Source organism: Ostrea edulis, chromosome 1 (assembly GCF_947568905.1).
Source record: "Ostrea edulis chromosome 1, xbOstEdul1.1, whole genome shotgun sequence".
Lineage (NCBI taxonomy): Eukaryota > Metazoa > Mollusca > Bivalvia > Ostreida > Ostreidae > Ostrea > Ostrea edulis.
Genome location: NC_079164.1, coordinates 32,466,223 through 32,488,536, shown reverse-complemented (window position 1 = coordinate 32,488,536; position 22,314 = coordinate 32,466,223). Strand labels below are relative to the sequence as shown.

Sequence of the window (22,314 nt, the reverse complement as noted above, 5' to 3'; positions counted from 1 at the left end):
GAAATAAATTCTTAAAGTGTATACTGTATATACTCGTATACTTAAAATGACAAATCCAAAACGTTGTGCTTTTAAGTTTCAGTGCTGACCAGTTACCCAAATTACATACGTATTTATCGAAGTGATTACAACACGTTGTTCTATATCGAACACGTGTTTACTTGGTGTTTGTTATTCATCCTGCAATTTGATTGGCTAAAGTAAATATAGAATACCTGTTCTACAAGTATTCAACACTTGATCGCACACTTTCTCTTTTGTAAGAATTTACCGCATTCGAAGGCTCTCGCTCATTGCAGTAACACGCTTTCTCACCCACCCGCCCTCAATAAACCATATTTATTATTTATATGCCGTCTTGTATTTAAATCATGTTATTTGTTTTGTAGATTTTAAAGATTTGGGGAAAAGAACATTATAGATAAAAAAAAGTTTTGAACTTAGTTTTGTACTATACATGTATATATATATGCATATAAAGTAAACTGCACTTCCGAGAGCGCTTCTGTTCCTATATCACGTGTTGTTATTATTTTATAAATGATTTATGTTCGTTTGAGCGTAACGAATAAGAGGATAAGGGGTAAATGGACACTGTTTTCTTATTCATCTTCAAAGGTCATATTCTTAAAACCATTTAAACAGTTAAAGGGACTGATTCACGATTTTCCCCAAAATTTTCTTTTTCACTTTTAATGATCAAAATCTACTGTCTAATGTGTTTAAAAGATTTCACATAAAAATTATGGTTATACATTATCACAGAAGCTCATTTAGAGTTTATTATTTGTTTTGTAAACAAAGATTGCGGTATATTATTGTTTACGAAATTTTCAAAAGAAATGGATATCGAACTAAGTTTATCATATCTTTCACATTTCAAGCATTTTTAGGTAAAATATGTCATCTAAAAGTTAAAATTTGTGACTGCAAAATTAAGATGCTTTATATTACAAAAATAGTTCACTTGTTTGTTTGTATACATAAAATGACTCCAGTTTTTGTTTACATAACACAGATTTAAGACTAAAATATTGCTTTTATTCTTGCATTCAGAAGGTCAAAAGTTTGGCTGTCAACTTTAAATGAGTTATATTTTCAATGTTTAACATCGAAAATGAAAAATATTTTTATCAAAAATCGTGAACCAGTAAGATGAAAATTGTTTTATATTACAAAGGGATAAGAGTGACCTACAAATTAATTACAAATTTGTATAACTACGAAAAACATTATTCTTTATTAGCTTGTTTTTTATTGTTTGCTGTTTTCCGCCAAACTCAACAATTTTTCAGTTATGTGGTGGCGCCCAGTTTTTATTGGTGGAAGAGAGAACCCAGATACAATGTACCTGGGAAGAGACCACCGTCCTTTCGCAAGTAAACTGGGAAATTTTCGCACTTACAGTGTACCGGCGCTAGCGGGATTCGAATCCGCGCCGACCAGAGGTGAGAGGCCATGTGATTTTGAGCACAATGCTCTCTCTCTTATTTTGAGCGCGATAATCTGACCACTCGGCCACGGAGGCCCTCTTTCTAAATCAGAAGCCCAGATAATCTAATTAAACCCTTAATGTGTCCACTTACCCCAATTGTCCCTACTGCATATTTAATTGCCACTGACAGTAAAGTAATAGATCAACCAATTTATAATTCTTGGTGTTATGAAAGAATGACTAATTTTCTCTTTGATAGTGTCTCAGTCATACTATATATCACTCGCTTTTAGGACGAAGATGAGAAATGCATGGGCAGCCAGAGAAGCAATGTTGAAATTGAGCAATAGTAAGAGGAACTGCATTGCTCAAATGTAGTTATTGTCTTTGATTACTTATAAAACGAATGTGCTACCGAGATTATGGTCACAAACTACCAGGAAATGGAGGAAAATTCGCCTTCAGAAGCCCATGTTTCAATTTTCAGATTTTATTACCATGGCAACCAATTTTCAAAAATAATGTATATGGTTCTTGAAAGTACACATGTGAAAGATTTTAAAGGTCCATCATGACATCTGATGCTAGCCTGGAAATGGGTCGAGATACACCCAGGCACCTGCCATCCTGGAAGTAAAAAAGCAACAAAAATGAGGAAAATATACCCATTTTCAACCCCTCCTAATTCAAAAAAAAAAAAATTCCCAGTATAATGACAGAATCAACTTTCAGCAAAATTCCTAACCTTTCCAACAAGGCCAAATTTGCAAGAGAGTCCTTGATTCCTTTTCGAGATATTTTACATCAAAGATGCAGCACCGTTTAAAGTGAAAGTAGAATTGCCCGCCTAGAAGTCAAACTCTCATACATCTCACAGTCACAATTTCGAATCCCATAAAAAGGCACTGGATCAATGTAGAATGGTCACCTCACTATATTAATACAGGTATTAATAACAATGAAATTATTTAAATTCTATAAAATACTCTTTTAACATATTTACATTTTAACCTGGTCACTTTAGCTTCGTATTGGCAATTCGCCAGGTATATTGAGACTTTAAAGACTGCGGAAATTCTACGACATCATGAAATACCTATACTGTTTAAAAATTTAAGTTTTTCCGAATAAAATGATGTATCATACATGGGGAGTTATTGTTAATTATATCTTGAAATGAGTGAACAAAAACTGCCCTCTTCACATCACTGTTTCCAGCAGAGTTCTTCCCCTTGGTAAAGTTGAAAATAGAATAAAAGACCCAGAACTGAGTGAAATACATGTGATTTTGATTTCAAATAAAGACTAGAATTGTATTTTAAGGAAATTTGATGTGAAATATAAAGAATTGTAGAAAAAAAACCCTGAAATGGCCAGTAAGGATGTTAACTTGAGCAATCCTGGAGAGTCTGTTTTTTGTTCTTTCAAGTTCAAAAAAACTTATTTCAAGGAGAAATTTGCCCTAAAAATTGGTTCGTCTAAACCGTCACATCTTTAATAAATGACCCTGATACCATGCTTTTATTTAATAAATGTAAGTCAAAATAAGAGACCTTCGTATGAAGAAGAATATTTGTCAAGGAAGATAACTCTAGGGGGAAAAAAAGCTGATATCATTACTCTATTATGACATCACGTTATGTGCTATATTATGATGTCATAGTTAAGCTAGCCTATGTAGATCCACTGTTGTAATTCAAATAGACAAACAGAAGCGGTTTCATGCCAGGATGCCATATCAAAAAGTTTCTGAAAAGTCGGTGTACTCCACTAGATGTACAGTGTATCACATGTATCACACCTTATGCAATATACAGTTAATTCAATAAAATTGAAATTTATATTCTGAAGCTTTATCTGTTTCTCTATGACTACCTGACAGACACACAGACAGATACACACATAGACAAACACACACAGACAGACACACACACATAGAACGGGAACACACAGACAAACATATATAGACAAACACACACATATACAGACAGACAAACACACACAGACAAACACACACACACACGGACAAACACACACAGACAGACACACAGACACGTACACATGCATGCACACACGCACACAGACAGACATGCACACACTGACAGACAGACACAGACAGACAGACAGACACACACACACACACACACACACACACACACACACACACACACACATCCATCATTAGCATTGCAAAAAACTTTCATAGAAAATTTATGGCTGAGGAGAAATTTCATATTTAAAGCATAAACATCATATTTAAACACAATAAACTCCCTGGTCACTTTAGCTTCGTATTGGCAATTCGCCAGGTATATTGAGACTTATACTTACTTGGGTGAAACGTCACCAATAGATAATATATTTCCGGAATAATTGTTGGCGTATAATACGCCATATTCAAATTCGAAAAATTAATCTTAATAAAATATTTTCTAATAGATATAAAATACCTTACATATCCAATTACATGACAAATTTGGCTAGGTACATTTGGAATGAAATTACACGGTATTTTGGTAGGCTTTATATCAGAGACATATATATTATTTTAGGGCTAACATTGACTATAAATCAATTTTTTTTTTCTCAATACAATATGCAAGAAAGTTGCCAGAAATTTTACTGAACTTCCATTTTTGTTGCACATAAGAATCTTAAGAGCATCAGACAGACACATAGCGTGGGTTTTTTTTTTCTGAAGGGGGGGGGGGGGGGGGGTAGCAGAGGATAACTCGCGATCGTCTAAAATTATTGACTATCAAACGAAAATTAAAAAAAAGGGTCCAAAAAATCCATAACAGATGTTCTCTATTCCAAACTTCAACACCATACATGTAAAGAAGGGGGCGGATTCATCCTACCATGCAATGTAAAGGGAGGGGGGGGGGGGTGTCAGCCAATATATCATAATTCGCAAGGGGTGATAATTTACTATGCATGTGACTATAATGGAAAATTCAACTTTAAAAAGTATCCCGTCTCTGATTTAAAGCGCATGAGAGTAAAGGATATCAAATTGGAATGGGACGGTGGTAAAACGGATTTCTTTTAGATCCGGTGGTACGGTATGTATCAATATCTCACCAGAGCTCATAGAATGTAGAACTGACTTCATAATGACTTATGAAGGTGATCGGTGGGGAAATAACATATTCTGGTGATATTACTGGTTCTACAGGTATATATTTTGTAGACAGTGGAGGGGTGGTGGTGTTTACACAACATCTGTACACATAAATGTACACTATCCACATTTCGTGTGTATGTGCATTATGCAAGCACTAGTGTTTGCAAACTTTTATAAGACACATGAAAGACTGCATTGAAGATAATGGCAGGGATGTCACTTAGGATCAACAAGCTCCACTTTTAATTTGGTGTCTGTGCATCAAATAAAGTATTTCTCATCTCCCACAAAATCTTTAAAGAAGAACACTATAAGAGATAGGAGATGTCTCTCATTATTCATGGAAATAATTGTCATTAACACTATATTCTTTTAGCCCCTTAACTGGCCCTGTTAAATGCAGAACCACATGACCTCTATCCTTGACCTTGGTGCCTAGGTATACAGACTGTTGAATAGCAGTTGACCTTTGCTGTTCACTACAACAACCTTTTTTCAAGACCACCAATTCTTTTAACACAACTTCCAAGAAATGCAATAAAATGGGAAAGTCTAACAGATTGAAACACACAAGAGTCAATGTACTATAATCATGATTTTATGCTTGTTTATAAGGAACTCCTTGAGAGAAATTAAAAATATTTTTAATATTTATGATCAAGATTCCTTATAGCCAATATTCTTTCAAGCTTAACAAGGTTATTATGATGTGCATTGAAAATAGTTATTCTTAAAGGGGCATTAGCTGTCATTTTGATACCAAAAAATGAATTAAATGAAATTTGCTCCATATCATACATGTATATTTCAGTGATAACACCAGTATTTAATTATTTCAAACACCTTTTAACCCCAAAACAGGCACATGAATGTGTATGAATATCACATGAATTTTGGTAATTAAATGATTATTGTCTTGCAAGACAATAATTTGTCCTTATGTATTTCTATAGTATACTAAAAGTGACAATCTATTGTCGTTTTATTGGGTTTCTCATGTTTTTGTACAAAATAAATATTATTATTAGGCATTAATATATATTCTTATTGAGAGATTTTGAATAAAAAGGTTGCCATCACTTTCACAGCTAATGCCCCTTTGACAAACTACATAGCATATCATAATTAACTTGCTGTTAATGAATATGTAACTCTTAAATTAGGTTTAGAGAATTTGATACCAAAGTGCAGAATATTATATTGTAAAATGTACAAAGGTGCAGCCTTGAAATTTATTAAACATAACAATAATATGATTTCACAAAGTGTATTAATCAATAACTGACAGTATCACTTATACCATTCATAAATGTATTTTAACATAATGCATTTAGTACTACTGTGTGCTGGATTATTTTTCAACCCCATGTAAATAATGAATTACATTCAAGGGCAACAACTCTTCTAAACACATATTCTGTTCTGAACACATTCTCTTCCATAGTCATAAGATATACATCATCATTTAAACTAATGTGTTAACATGTGCATACCATAGGAAAAGATTTCACACACATATATCATAACCTATTATCCAATGTGGAGATGTACTTGGACTCCAAAGTTTAGATATTGTATGTCTAAAAATATGTTCATTTGAAATATTTTAAATAAGTACAAATGTATAATGTCAGCTACAATATGAGTTGAGGATTTTTTCAAGTTTTTCATAGCAAACTCATGATGGTATGTAAATCAATCCAAATACATAAGGGTCTTAGTACAGTTTCCAGCACATCCATTCATATTCCTGGTCATCCGATCTCCAACAATCTAGACATTACTTAGTTCTCTCCATGCCAAAACACATAGGACCAAGACTCTCTCCAATCCGCTCTGTTCTATTGCTATCATCTTGATCTCATTCAAGTTTCTCCATTCTGCAATCTTTCTTTCTGCTCCAACTGTTCCTCTCCAGGTTGTTTTCGGTCTCTTAAATGCCTTCTTCCCTTCTGGTGTCCAACCTAACGCCATCTCACTGTCATTGTCACCTCCCCTCCATAGTCCTGGCTGCCACTTCCCTGTTTTCCATAATTTTCTGCTACTTTATCCCCAGTATCCTCTGCAAGCATCTGATATGGTAAGCATCTATTGACTTTTCACCTATTCACCTTCCAAGACATGGACATGCAAAATTTCTGAAAAAATAAATGCAAATATACCCTATGATAAATTTTAAATACATGCGTCTTAAACAGTACAAGAGGCCAAAGAGCCACATCGCTCAACGGAGTCACCTTGGCCCTGCCATTGTACAGCTGTTGTGATTTTAAAAAGATTTAGTCTTTATTCCTATGAAAAATGTTGATCCCATATTGTGGCCCCAGCCTACATGAGCCCCAAAGGATCACAACATTACTGAAAATGAATTCACATTACACAGAAATGCCTCAACACCAATATGATCGACAAGATCTTGCTGTTCTGGATAAGACCAAGGTCACAAGGTAATTGATCATGGTACATGCATGATACAAAAGATCTTGCCATAAGAAATCTATATACAAAATATGAAAGCTCTGTCTTAAATAGTTGAGATATTGAATATAATAAATATGTAAGATTTTTATCAAAAGTAGGTCAAACTTCCAGGTCAAAGTCACAAGATCGAACACCGTTGCATCACATGAAAGAACTTTTCGTAAAAAATGTATATACAAAATATAAAAGCCCTAGCTTAAATAGTTCAAGAGATATCTTTAAAAAAGATTTTTCCTATATACTTGTATGTAAAACCTTTATCCCCTATTGTGGCCCACCCTACCCTCGGGGCCATGATTTTAACAAAATTGAATCTGCACTATGTCAGAGAGCTGTCATGTAAATTTGAACTTTTCTGGCCCAGTGGTTCTTGCGGAGATTTTTAAATGCCCCCCCCCCCCCTATTTTTACATTTTTGTGATTATCGCCCCTTTGAAGGGGGCATAGTCTTTCATTTCAACAAACTTGAATCCCCTTAACCCATGGATGATCTATGCCAAGTTTGATTGAATTTGGCCCAGTGGTTCTGGAGAAGATGAAAATGTGAAAAGTTTACAGACAGATGGCAGATACAAAGTGATTAAAATAGCTTACTTGAGCTTTCAGCTCAGGTGAGCTAACAATATATCTTTTAAGATGTTTCAGCATATATATATCTTTTATTAATAATAACTTCTTACCCTGTCCCTTTTCTTTTCAGTGGAATGAAATCTGGGTTGTAAGATGGTAGATACATTTTTATCCATTCTTCAGCTTTCTGGAAATGTCATTTTGGAGTTTCAGACAGGCATTGTTTCCTGAAATAAACTTTAATTAAAAAAAATGTTTAGAATTTCTGACTTAATTTTGAACTACATGTATTTGGTATAAGTAAATGCTTGTAATATTCAAGGGACATTATATGGAACGAGCACATGGGATTTTAATATCATTTATATGTATATACTTAGCTGTTACCTTCCCATTGCATGTGTCATGGAAGGATGGTTGTATAGGACATCATCTGCTGATTCACAATGGCCTTTCTTGTTTTTCCTTGATATTTTGAGTTGTACTCCCTTTTCATCTCAATTACATTGGTTTCCATCTCATGATCTGTCTAAATATTGAAACTGTTATAAGATTTCTCATATGAGTTAAAATGTAGGTATTACTGGAGACTATTATTTTCATATAATTTTTCCATTTTTTTTTTTTTTTTTTAATACAGTTGACATTGATTTTATTAAGTAAGTACATGTACTAGTTTTGGGGTAAAATATCTGAAGATATCCCCTAAGTATTCCTCACCTAGGGTGCCAGGGGCCCCTTGGATTAGAAAGGCATTTAGTTCATATAATTCATATACATACAATTTCAGAAATAAAAAGATAATAATAATAAAATTGTACAATATTATATTATACATGTAGTCAGGGGTCACATAATTCAGAGTCCAAGTTTGTGCCCCCGACCTGTTTATCTTGAAGGACTGTTCCCTTCAAGTATATCAACTTATTATAATGCATACAGGCAAAATATATATACATTGTATATACATTATATCTTTTCAGCAATATCCTTTAGTATTTTATAAAAATAATTTGCTTTGATTTTTTCACATGCATAGAATTCATAAAATAACTGTTTCTTAATATACACCATGAGACCATGAACACTTTCTTCACAATTATCAAATCTACATTTCATTTTAAATTTATGTATTTTCATAGCAATAAAAGATATCACATTGTTGTAGCTGTTTGTTGTGTTGTTTTCTTGTAGATAAAAACCTAGAACAATTAATTTCCATGTAATCTTGAAATTGAAGTATTTTCCAACAGTGTTCCAAATAAATTGTACATTTTTGCACTCAAAGAGTAAGTGCTTTGAATTTTCTATAACATTACATAATTGGCAAAAACTAGATTGTTCCTTTTGCCATTTGCTCAGTGATAAATTACAGTGTGTCAAGTTATGTAATAATTTGTAATTGAATTCTGCTACTGATTTGTTTAAGATATTTCTTACTCTAGATATATAAATTGAATTTCTAAATTCCTTAAAACTAGTTTAATTCTCTAGACCATTTGTTTCCATATATTGGCAAAACAAATGTCATGGATATAATTATATTATAAATTACTTGACTATTTAATTCCTTGATTAATACAGTTGTGTTATTTCTTAAATGTACTTTTACTACATCCTTGATGTTAATATATATGGATTTTTGGCAAGCAAATTGTGTTTCAATTTTTCTGAAAATTATTTTCAGAATTGTGTATTCACATAGCCAGTTGGCTTTCACTTTTAAGATATGACTGAAATGTTCTAGTTCTTTAAATTTTCCGTTTTCATCAAAAAGGTCCTTTACATGTTTTACTTTGAATCCAATTTTTGAAACATAGTGTGTCATTTTTGTACGTAAAGAGTGTATTTAACCAAATTGGTTGAGACAAAATTTCATCGGTCGAAGTAAGTGTGATATTCTGTAAAGCTTTGCATTTATTAAAATATCTGATCACTTCGCAATAAAATGTAGGAATATTTGTCAACAGTGTCTTAATTTCTTGTTTATTCTTTGTGCTTAGACTTAGGATATAACTTGGGTTAATGTTATATTTTCTTAGGAAAGAATAAAACAAGTCGTTTTGTGATGCTTTTGAATTAAATAGACGTTTGATCCACATGACTTTTAAGGCTTGAAATTTGCTTTCGATATCTACTACTCCTATCCCCAATCTTCTATTTGTCCAATAAGGGTTTTTCTTTTTATTCTTTCTCTTTTATTCCAAAGGAAATTGAAGATAGCTTTGTTAATTTGTTTTATAGTATTTTCATTTGGATCTTCAAGAATACTTGCACTGTATAATAGTTTAGACAGTGCTAATGTATTTATTACTGTGCATTTTCCAAAAAGAGTTAGTTTTCTAGATTTCCATGTATTTAGTGTCTTGGTAAGTTTTTCAATCTTTTCATCCCAGTTAAGTTTATAACATTTAGCAGGATCGTGTCCTAAATATATCCCTAAACACTTTACTTCTTTATTGGTCATTTCAATATTTTCTAAATATTGATATCGATGTTTTAATGGTCCAAGTAAAATTCCAATAGTTTTTTCAATATTTAGTTTCATACCAGACTTAGTGCAGAAAGCACTTATTAACTCTATACACTTTTTTAAAGACTCTGAATCAGCTACAGGTAACGTTGCGTCATCCGCGTGTTGCAAGATTTTTATTTCATTTTCCATGTGGGTTTTTTAAAATCCTTTTATATCATCACGAGATTTTATTTTTAAAGATAGAATTTCAACAACAAATAGGAATAGAAGAGCTGATATTGGACACCCCTGTCGAATTCCTCTTTGCATCTCGCAGGATTCCGAAATCCAACCATTATTTTTTATTCGAAATAAAGGATTCTTATATAAAAGTTTTATCCATTTGATAAATTCATTTCCAAAGTTAAACTTTTTTAGTACGTCAAATATGAAATTCCATTCTACTGAATCGAAAGCTTTTTGAAAATCTAAGAATATCAGTATTCCTTCTTGATTATTGGCTTCACAATACTCAAAAATGTCTAAGATTGTTCTAGCGTTTGTTCCGATATATCTCCCCTTTATATAAGCGGTTTGATCGTGACTGATTAAATTACTTAATAAGTTTTGTAATCGTTTTCCTAAAACAAAGGCGATAATCTTGTAATCTGTATTAGTCAAGCTAATTGGTCGGTAATTTTTTATATTTGACTCCCTTTTTATGTATAAGCGATAGAATGGACATTCTTTGAGTAAAAAACATCATGCCCGTCTCATGGGCCATTTTTAATGCATTATAGAAAAAAAGCTTAATATCGTTCCAGAAAATCTTATAAAACTCCACGGGAATACCGTCGGATCCTGGTGATTTATTGTTTTTCATTATTTTAACAGCTTCCGAGCATTCCTCTAAAGACGGGAATGAGTCGCACATTTTTTTCTCGTCTTCGCTTAAAAGCGGGGTCTTCATTTCGTTTAGAAATTGTTTGTTTTCATTGGATTCCGTGTTGTTACTTTCATATAGATTTTTGTAAAAGTGTGTAATGTTTTTCAATATATCGTCATTGTTTGTGTAAGTTTTATCATTTTGTTGTAGACAATTGATCGCGTTTGAAATTTGATGATTTTTTTCTAGTCTGAGAAAATATGCTGTATTTTTTCCCCCTGATTCTAACCATTTCGCTTTTGATCGAATGAATGCTCCTTTTGTTTTTTCTTCATAATAATTTTCTATTTCAAATTCTAGTTTTCTTTTTCTGTTCATATCAATGAGACACGAGTCCGTATTTTCTATTTCTTCTAGTTCCTGTTCTAGTTTGTGTATTTTATTACGTCGTGAATTGCTATTGTGCTTTGCGAAGGATATAGAATAATTTTTTATCAATATTTTAATTTTTTCCTATTTCATTTGATCATTATGAATAGCATTTAAATCATTTTGATTACTAGCGAATAAATCTTTAAATCCTTTAATATAATCTGTGTTCAGTAACAGGGATGTGTTTAACTTCCAGTAACCCGGACCTCGAGAGTTAATATTCAGTGAGAAGTCAAAACGTATTGCTAAATGATCAGTTGACCTATTACCATTTGAATTCGGCACCTTTCTTAAGAAGATTTGTTGGGTTTCCAGATTAAAATTTTTTGAAATAAATATATAGTCTATCCTGCTTTTAGCATTACCATTCCCGTCGCACCACGTATATCCATTTTTTCCATTATTTTGTTCTTTCCATAGATCTTTAAGATCTATCTCTTTTAAAATATCAATTAAAAACTTTGAACTTTTATCTTTAAATTTTTTGCCTCTATTTTGTCTGTCGTCTGAAGAAAGACCACAGTTAAAATCTCCCACTAAAATGATATTGTCCCTATCAAGAGTATTTTTGATAATCCAGGTTTTAAGTTTTTATAGAAGTCTGTTCGAGCATTTTCATTGTTTGGGGCATATACATTTACCAGACAGTAAGTATTATCATTATGTTTTATGTTTGTAAGAATTTTTCTGCCATCAATTGATCTATGTACATTAATGATTTCACAATCAAAGGTTTTCTTAATCAAAATTGACACGCCCCTACTATGAGCTGAATCTGAAAAACAATGCAAGGATTTGCCTTGCCATCTTGAATCAAATTTGAAGACATTTTGTTCACAATAATGGGTTTCTTGCAAGAAAACAATATCAATATTATTTTCTCTTACCCAGTTATAAATTTTGACCCTTTTATCATAATTATTAAGGCCCCTCGCATTGAGGGATATACATTTTATAGAATCAACATTCATAGGAAACGGTACATAGAATCACCGAAATTACCGCTAATCACCGAAATTACCGAAGAAATGACCAAAATTACCAATAAAGGGGCCGAAATTACCTTAGTGTGTGTTCATCTATATACCATCTAGTCACACATCAAATTTCATGAAGATTGATAACGATTTGAAGGAGTTGTGGTCATTAAACCGCTTAATGTGAAGTGTAAATACAAGTTATTTCCCTTGTATTAAATATATCGTATTCATGGTATTGATTTATACAATAAAGTGTGATAAATAAATGAAATAAAATATCTGTCCTGAATTTTATATTGCCATTTGGAACTTACTGGTTGGGCCCTATTTATAGTTCACTTACTGAGTACCTGTCAGTAAAGGGAAGTAACTTGCACACGTCACAATAATCGGTTTTATGGAAACAATTCCTTCAAATCGTTACCAATCTCCATGAAATTTGATGTGTGACTAGATGGTATATAGATTAACATATACTGAGGTAATTTCAGCCCCTTTATTGGTAATTTCAGTCATTTCTTTGGTAATTTCGGTGATTAGCAGTAATTTCGGTGATTCTATGCACCCCATAGGAAATGATGCTTATGAATATTAAGCGTTACTTTTGTAAATGAAAAGTCATATAGAAGGGTAATCAAAACTGCTGTTCTCATTTGGAGTTTGATTGAGTGCGCTTGTTCGAAGCCGCTTTGTTGGAGCCTGCTTTCCCAGTTTTTCCGCTTTTTTTGCTGTGTGAAGCGATCCGTTGTAGGATTGATCCCATAATATTTTGTCCCGGCCACTCGCTTGGACTAGTATGTTCGGTTTGCACTTTGTCAAGCCCTGTGCCCCAAAAATTGTCAAAAGTTGTTTTTAAATTGGAATTTTGTGTGTTTGTGTGCTGACGTCATTTGTCGGCGATAGGGCCGTTTAAACGGCGAAAGCATCGTATTAATTGTGATTAAGTTGTAGAAGAATCATTTCTTTACTGATTGCTCGCGTCTCGGAAGTTAGAACCGCGAAATAAAGTTGCGAAAGGTAGGCAGAGTCGCGACACCAGCTGGTGTCGCTGAATTCCCACTTTTCAATATACGGCATACGCTCTGACTCTCCCCCGCACATGTCACAATATAAAAGCGGGGGTTAGAGTCAGAGGAATCTCGGATTAAGAATAGCCCTACTTACCTCTGATATATCCAGGGATCTATGTTTGCCCTACTTTTCAGTTTTCTATTCTTCATGGGATTTATGCGATTAATCGCTGTTCATTATTTTCACTGGTCTACACAACGGTAAGAAAGAAATAAAGAAGTTTTTCCTTCAACGTATCCGCTTCGTTTGTTTATTGCCGCCATTGCGCACTAGCATTCCGGATAAATACTAACTACCGGATACGTCTCTTTCATTTCGCTCATTTCCGCGCGAGACCATGGGTTGTTAGTCCAGTCTACGCCAAATTGTGTTGAACCTAGAACTAATTGCAACAGAAATGTTTTTATGTTCTTTGGATAGCTTACAGTGTCCTTAATGCTATATTAAAAATCGCCATCAATTGAAATTTGCATTATATAGATTTTTGGGGTAAAAATCACGGATTTTAAAGAAAAATCGCTGAAAAATGGAAATCATAGATACAAAGCTTTAGTCTGAAAAATAGGCCATTTTAGTTATTTGAAATAATTTGAAAACTAAATACTGCATCATAAGGAACAATAATTTAATTTCTAGTACCATACATACGTATTTTATGGGACAAAAACGTCATTTTTGGTGAAAATTAGACAAAAATGTGATTTCCAACAGCTAAGATTGATAATTAACTCTCATAAACATTACAAAGCAAGTTCTAATTTGTAAGCCTCTTAGATAACGTTTAACAAAATTATCATAATGTTTTGATTCATAGCTATCTTTTACATTTCGTCTTTATTCCTATATCTTACTGTTTTTAATATTATGAATCATCGGAATCTGGGTACTACTAAACAGAGTACGTTAGAGTACGATAGAGTACTTTAGAGTACGCTAGTAAAATTTCAATATTTAATGCAATTCAATTGTTTATTTGTATGTATACCACTTAAATAAAGATGATTATAAAATAAAAGTGCAATATTTGTCAATAGTATTTGGTATTTTAGCGATATTTTGACCAGAAAACATTAAATGTATTGAAGATTTACGGCATCCCGATCCCGATCCCGATTATTAATAGTTTGTTTTGAAAAAGTATTAAATTTGATTGGGATCGGAATCAAACGGTAAACTTTAACTTACAATAATTCCTAAAATAATGAAAACAAACACAATATATTCCAGATATACATTTATTAGGTTAAACTAAAGTAAGAACATCTACGAACAGCAGTTAAATTGCATTAATTTATGAAATTTTACTAGCGTACTCTAAAGTACTCTATCGTACTCTGTTTAGTAGGACCGTCGGAATCTTCATTTGGGCTAAAACCGTTCACTCAAGTTGTGCCTCGACACTCGGTACATGCTATTGAGCATTCTAGTCCATGTTTTCTGCAGTTGCAACGTTTGGTATCAAAACTAATTTTGCATCTACAATAAATAGTTTTTAAGAGTTCGTCAGGTGCATTCCCTTCAATGGTCCACCCAAAGTCCGTCAAATTCATGTTTTCGTCATTACCAGTCCATTGTTTTACTTGATAGAATGCTCTAAGAGAATGATATTTTGTTGCATTTGACGTTGGTGGAAGAGTGTGCACTTCAACCGATGTTGTACATGTAATTCCTAGGGCTATTTATCCTTGAAATGTTACTTTAAATTGAATATACACTAAAAATTTCCCTCTCCGCCGCACTGATCTATAGGTTAGAGCGTTCGAATCCCCGGCGTGACAGAACTAAGTCGCTAAAATAGGTAGTGACAGTTCCAATGCCAAACGCTCGGCATCAGGTGTGAATGTCACGGGTACTCGGATATGACCTTAAAAACGGATGCCCCGTGTCACAGTAGGTGTGGCACGCTAAACAACCCTCACTGGTCAATGGCCGTAATTACCGAGCAAAGGTCTAAAGTTGAAGCCCTTCACCGATCTTGGTGACGTCTCCATATGGGTGAAAAATTCTCCCGAGAGACGTTAAACAAGAAACAATCAATCAAAATTCTCTCTCATATATATATATATCTCTCTGAAAAAGTTATTGTTAAATGCGGATTGCTACTCTAAAATTTTATTTAATGGCGCATTAAAGCATCTCATATCATTATAAAGTATGATCTCTCGCCATGAAAAGAGTGATACAATCTCTAAATTATCTTATATGATATTTTTGTTATGAAATTATATATCATATGAGATACTTTAACGAGCCAGATAAAATTTTGGTGTAGTGATCCACCTTAAGGTATTACCTGTAAAGCTAAATTCTCAACAAAGAGAAGCACCACAACATATATGATAATTTTTATTTATTCATGTATATAGTACACATACCTTTTGTTACAGAATATAAATTGTAATTTGTATAACGTCCTGCAATTCTTGTCGGATACCCACGGCTGATCTCGTCTTTTACTCATCTGATGAGTAGAAGACGAGATCAGCCGTGGGTATCCGACAATGTGAATGCAGGGGCGTAACTAGAACGAAATGATGTGCGTGCCAAAGGAGGCAGGAAGTCTGGAGGGTCATCTTAACCCCCCTGCCTCTCGTGGGCCCTGGACGAAACCATAGTAGGAGCACAGGTGTAAAGTTCCAGAAGCTATTGGGGTTTAGCATTTTCTGTTGTCAAAATATGTATATAAAGTGAACAACGCCCGAGTTTGAAATCGCTTAACAAAATTTCTAAGTATGTTTTCAAAACACGAACGAAAATCAATATAACTTTGATATCTTTAAGGAATGATGTGCATGGTGTATGCATTCATTTTAAAATATCAAAAATTGGTTTTCGAAATTTTTGTTGAATGCACCGTTGCAAAGCAGATTTGACACGCCTTGATAATGACGCTAGAGTATTGTGACGTTGAAATTAACCGTCATATATGACGTCCGGCATATACATTAAATTTGACGTTGACAGTGTAAAATGGAGAAAATAAGGCGGATTTTACTCATTATTGCGTTTTCCATTAGACTGTGTTACTGTGAAAAGAATCTAACGAATTCCATTTTATACGACTATCTACTGGATCCATCTAAATATAATCCCAATATCATACCGATATGTGAAACCAGTGACAAATTAATTATACACGTTGGATTGGCACTAAGAGATATCGTGGAAGTGGGAGAAAAACAACAGTTCATGCGCTTTAAAATATGGGTTCGTTTACATTGGAAGGATTGCTTGCTGGGATGGAATCCTTCTCAGTATCAAAACCAAACCGATTTAACAGTTCCCTCCTCAAATGTCTGGACTCCAGATATAACCCTATTCGAAGGAGTCAGTGATGAAGGGAACATGCCCAATATGGAAGATTTCAGAGCCGACATTCACTACACAGGAACTGTATCCTACAATTTTCCGGCCATCGTGACTATTTCCTGCAAAATAAATGTGGCGTATTTTCCCTTTGACCACCAAATCTGCACTTTGACTTTCGCTTCATGGATATACACAGGAAAATTTATTGACTTGGCAGTCAAGGGAAAAAACGTGGATATTCAAAATTTTCTCACGCATAATGAATGGGAGGTTGTAGAAACAGCAGCACACAGACACAGTGTTTTGTATGCTTGTTGCCCCGACCCGTTTCCCGACATAACCTTTTATATTCATATGAGAAGGAAACCTATCTTCTATGTGGTAACCATAATTTTTCCCTGCTTCTTGATTAATATGCTAACCTTTACAGGTTTTGTGCTTCCATCATTTTCGGGGGAAAAGATTTCTTTACAGGTAACCGTTCTGCTGTCTATAACCGTCTTCCTGTTGCTTGTACAAGACAAATTGCCCTCTTCGTCGGAACATTTTCCTTGTCTTGCCATATATTTTGCAAACAGTATGGCACTTGTGTGCGTTTCGTGTGTTTTGTCCAGTATTGTGTTATACCTTTATTACAGATCGCCTGAGGACCACCACATCTCTCCGCTCATTCGATTCATCTTTCTTGATAAAGTCCGCAAATTATTGCGTGTTAAGTCCGAGAAAGCCGTGAACACTTTGAACGCGGAGTATACAGAGATGGACCAGTGCCATTCCCAGCAACATGGTGTTGAAAGACGTGAACGGACGAAATCCGGCAACCATGTTATACTTTCAACTTCCATTCCAATGTTTCCTCGTGAAGCTAAAAGTCAAACGCATAATGAACATGGGATAGCTCAAAACCCCGAGGAATGGAAAACCTTTTCTCACGTTTTAAATAGATTGTTCATGTTGGTCTATTTCTGCTTGACTTTCGGAAACACTTCATTTTTTGTTATAAATATAATAGCAAATTATGAAGGACTGAAAATTCAAGTGATCCCCGAGGATCGTTAATATCTAATTCTTTATATACTGTGTATATATATATTGTGAATTATTTCTTATTAATTGCATGCAGAGACAAAAATCAAATGAGAAAACTAAAAATCAATTTGATAATGTAATCAAAACGTTCATTTGATGTAACGAAATATATTCATGGGAAGTTTCCAAGCAATTCTTATTTATCAAAAGCAATACATTGATAGTATTATATGTTTTGCAGTCAACGCTGAGCTGTTAATTTGAACATATGTACATATCTGATAGTTTTGTTAGAATACATGTTTTTGTCATAAATTTGTTATTTAGTATTGTGAAATAATACAATATTAAGAAATAAACTGTGCTTTGTTAATTCTCATGAAGAAATTTCAAACACGTAACATATCAATCATTTACGGTATACACGTATACATATTTCTCACGAAATTAAAGTTATGCGGATTAACTATTTTCTTTAAAACCTCTATGATTTGTCTGCATTTCTGTAAAATAAAATAAAATAAATAAATTGTATTTTGGCCAATAATGGAAAAAGAATTTGATCTATAACCTCCACTTTTTTAAAGTTGTATTTCAAGGTAAATTTTGTAACTTCTGTCCAAGCTTAAAAACTGACAAAACTCCTAAGATGTTCTTTTTAAACTTTCATTTTTTAAATGATGCATTTTTTCGTATATTAAGTGCAAAAATGTAAAAAAAAAAAAAAACAAAACAAAACAAAAAAAAAATGTAAAAAAAAACAAAAAAAAAAACTTATGGTTTGATAAGAGGACATGAGCGTATATTTATTTGATGTACTCATAATTTTCCCTCAATTTAGAAATCAAAAATATACCTCCGACAAAATTGACAATATACCACAAAACTCAGGTGTGAACCTTATGCTTTAGTTTAATCCGATCGTAAGTCCGATGCAGCTATATTTAGGGTGGGGGTGGGTGGGGGTGGGGGGGGGTGGGGGGTGTTCTAGAGTACAACTGGATGTCGATCATGCGATTTTTCGTTCACAACTCGCGGTTGTGCAGTAAATCGATTGGGATGCGTGCCTTGATTCAAAAGATATAGCCAAGGGTGAACTTTTTTAAAAGTACATCAAAATTCAAGGTTATGGTCAAAATACTTGGTACCAAATGAAAAACCTTGTTATGAGGAAATCATAGTCCCATCTCCCTTGGTTCAAAACATACAGTAACAGTTAAAGTTTTTGAAACACCCTCAATTAAGATTTTTGCACTTTAATGGAAAAAATGGTTGTTCTCTTTATTTTGAAAACGATACTTCTAGAGAAAGGCGAAAACGGGTTTTCCGTGACCGAAGCCAATGTTTGGACACCATGGCGGATTCCGAGTTGATAGAATGTTTAGAATGCATTGTGTTGTATACTGGATAAAGACCCCCCCCCCCCCCCCCCCCCCGAAATCAGATGTCATTTGTAGTACCGGAAATATGCATAATACATGGTTAGATGGTCAATTGTTAAGCAATTCAGTCCAATCTATTATCCATTGCGACCCACAACCCATTTAATAAACAAATATTGTCTGTAAAATTTGCTGATTTAAAAATGGTTAAAAATCTGATATGTCGTAATAATCCGAAATACCGGTATATTAAAGGAAGAATTTCTACCAATGTTATGAAAAAATGTAGTTTTCGGTGAATTATATATGCGTTAAATGAAAATGTGAAGGGTCGGTGAACACTAATGTATATAGACTGTTTAATGTTCAAACATGCTTTAAATAGTACCACATTCTCCCAGTTCTTATAAAATATGTCTGGGCTGGTCTCTCTCTAGTTGCATTTAGTGATCTGTGCCACTCTCATTCTTCTTAGTGACAGCATGTCAGTCCACTTCTTCATTTCATCTGTTGTTTGCTGCAGTGATGAAGTTTACTCTAAATATGAGGAACAGAGAATCAAAATCTTGTTCAAGATCAATCTAGACAGTACTTTATCTGAAATAACTGCTTTAAATATCAAATATAGCACATGTTGGTATAGACAAAAACCTGAAAAGGTAATCATGTATAATAATATACCAGTTTTAGGTCACCGGAGGCAAAAATGTATTGTTCAAAGGTTTTACCTTTATTTTTGGGTCATGGTCATAATATTTCTAATCCTACAGTTTCTTCATTGTACAGAAAGACAAATATATGCTTAGATAGAACATAAAGTGCTCAGTCTGTGTATCAAATTGTAAGGGGAGAGGATAAATTTTACAAGGATTAACTAGTCATATGCTGGGGTTAAGTTACACAGAATATGCTTTTATGAATAGTTGACATTGTTTATTTGCATCTAGTTCAGATAAGTTAGATTTTATTGAACCAATTCCGGGTCTTTTATTTAAACATATGTTAAATATAAATGTATAGAAATGGTAATGCAATTTGACAATTGCGGTGAGGGTAGATGACGCCCTTCGATACACGGATTCAATACATGACTTCGATCTTACATTATTACCATTCACTTCCACTATATAAAAGAGGAGAACGGTCACCTAGTATATGTTATCCCTCCTGCTCCTATGTGTCGGGTATTTGAGGTGCCTAAAGCTCACACACCATGAAATGAAAATTTACAAACTACATGTGCTGTTAAATTAATTATAATGCTGTTGATTGTGTTGTTAAAATGTAGTCACAATCTTTATTTATTTTAATATATCTTTGGTGATTACCCCGCCCTCCCTTTTTATTCAGAAGATGTAATGGTAATAATGTAAGGTCGAAGTCATAAATTGAATCCATATACCCCTACCTAAACGATTTTAAAAAAATGAAGTTTAAGATTTTTTTTGGACAATATATATGGTGCGCTACCCCCCTCCACGAATTAATAAATAGAAGGTTGGAAATTGTTTTGAGGTAAAATGCTAAAGGATTGTGCGTCACACACACACCCTTCCGAATAAAGACTCTGTGTGTGTTTGTGTGTGTGTGTTTTGCTTAGTCATGACAGGGCCGTAAATTACATGGAGGCGGAGGAGGCAGCTGCCTTCTCCAACTTTTGAGCCAAAAAAAATTAAAATTTAAAGTTCATTAGAATTTATGTTGTTTCCAATAACTAAGAACATGATACCTCCCTTAAAAAGCATTCCAAATCTTTCTTTTAGAATGAGTTAGTCAAGTAACATCTTAGAAGGCCCTAGAATCAAGGATTTTGCACGAAACGTGTTCAATGTGCACAAAATGTGCTCAGCGTCTGGGGGCCTGGGCGGCCCCCAGACCCCCGCCTAATTTCCTGCCTCCTCCAAATTGAAGGTTAATTTACGGCCCTGCATGACAAGGCAAAGAAATGCGTGTGTGTTAAGTAAATTTTATATTTGAAATATATATGCAAGCATGAACTGGGCGCTTCACGCCTGCATATTTCATAAAGCGCATTGAGAAGATTGACCAATTTTGGATTATGTTGTCATTATTTCTGAAAAACCTTTTCTGGTTGTCTTAAACCTCATAATATAATGACGAACGGCAACCTCATATCAAATGAGACCACACAATAGCAAAATCTACACCATATGATATCAGAACTGCAAGGTATCATCGGGATATAAAACGGGTTGGTCACGTGATCAAATTATGGAATTTGATCACGTGACCAACCCGTATTTATATCCCGATAAATATTGATATCTTATTAGACCAATTCAACTCAGGGCCGTAAATTACATGGAGGCGGAGGAGGCAGCTGCCTCCTTCAACTTTTGAGCCAAAAAAAATTAAAATTTAAAGTTCATTAGAATTTATGTTGTTTCCAATAACTAAGAACATGATACCTCCCTTAAAAAGCATTCCAAATCTTTCTTTTAGAATGAGTTAGTCAAGTAACATCTTAGAAGGCCCTAGAATCAAGGATTTTGCACGAAACGTGTTCAGTGTGCACAAAATGTGCTCAGCGTCTGGGGGCCTGGGCCTAATTTCCTGCCTCCTCCAAATTGAAGGTTAATTTACGGCCCTGCAACTTAATTAGTAGATTATCATCCAGGGTCAGCAAAAAGTATGGGCGGGTGGGAGGATTTTATTTTTTAATTTTTATTTTCTGAGAAAAATATTAAAGACAAACGATTTTATTTTTCAACAGATGCGCATCATTTAATGCCAGGTGGATATCAATCAGATCTATGCTATTTTCACAGACGAATTCTTGGTTAAGCTTTAATTTCAAACAGAAATATACCTAACTTCTTCAAGATTTACGCCTGTAAGAACGCGAGAAATTAAGAAACCATATATATATATTTTCTTCGCGTGGCTTTTCACGTTACTATACCGGAAATGTAAACAAGAAGTGTAAATACCGGAGTCGGACATGAAAATATTCCGGAAATCGCAAGTTTCGCAAAATAAAAAAACTTCGGGGCGGGCCAATTTTTGAGGGGCGGACAGGGATGATAATCTATCAATTAAGTTGAATTGGCTTTACTTTTACTTACATTTTTGATCGGTAACATTGCTGAATTGTGTAAACAACACGTTTCCATACGTTTCACATTGTTGACCTGCA

General features: G+C 33.9%; 1 protein-coding gene and 2 long non-coding RNA genes across 5 annotated transcripts; 1 reads left to right on the top strand and 2 right to left on the bottom strand.

The window, feature by feature from the left end:
- Positions 1–1,909: 1,909 nt before the first annotated feature.
- Positions 1,910–2,841, bottom strand: LOC130047984 (uncharacterized). The gene is made up of 2 exons (XR_008796808.1): positions 2,255–2,841; positions 1,910–2,062 (listed from the first exon to the last, which is right to left on the bottom strand). It is a non-coding gene; the product is annotated as an uncharacterized LOC130047984 (long non-coding RNA).
- A 2,985-nt stretch (positions 2,842–5,826) lies between these two features.
- On the bottom strand, positions 5,827–13,777 carry LOC125659949 (uncharacterized). 3 transcript variants are annotated; one of them, XR_007364274.2, is made up of 4 exons: positions 13,531–13,777; positions 8,001–8,142; positions 7,724–7,850; positions 5,827–6,700 (listed from the first exon to the last, which is right to left on the bottom strand). It is a non-coding gene; the product is annotated as an uncharacterized LOC125659949 (long non-coding RNA). The 3 variants fall into 3 exon arrangements; XR_008796726.1 differs by having other exon boundaries at positions 5,851–6,700; positions 7,724–7,840; XR_007364276.2 differs by lacking the exon at positions 13,531–13,777 and having other exon boundaries at positions 7,724–7,840; positions 8,001–9,417.
- Positions 13,778–16,367: 2,590 nt separating this feature from the next.
- On the top strand, positions 16,368–18,408 carry LOC125661276 (neuronal acetylcholine receptor subunit alpha-6-like). The gene has a single exon (XM_048893282.2). The coding sequence runs from the start codon at positions 16,408–16,410 to the stop codon at positions 17,803–17,805; it is 1,398 nt and encodes a 465-aa protein (XP_048749239.1). The 5' UTR covers positions 16,368–16,407; the 3' UTR covers positions 17,806–18,408.
- The last annotated feature ends 3,906 nt before the right edge of the window (positions 18,409–22,314 follow it).

Coding starts and splice junctions, on each gene's coding strand:
- LOC125661276 (XM_048893282.2), top strand. CDS start 16,408: ATGGAGAAAATAAGGCGGATTTTACTCATTATTGCGTTTTCCATTAGA.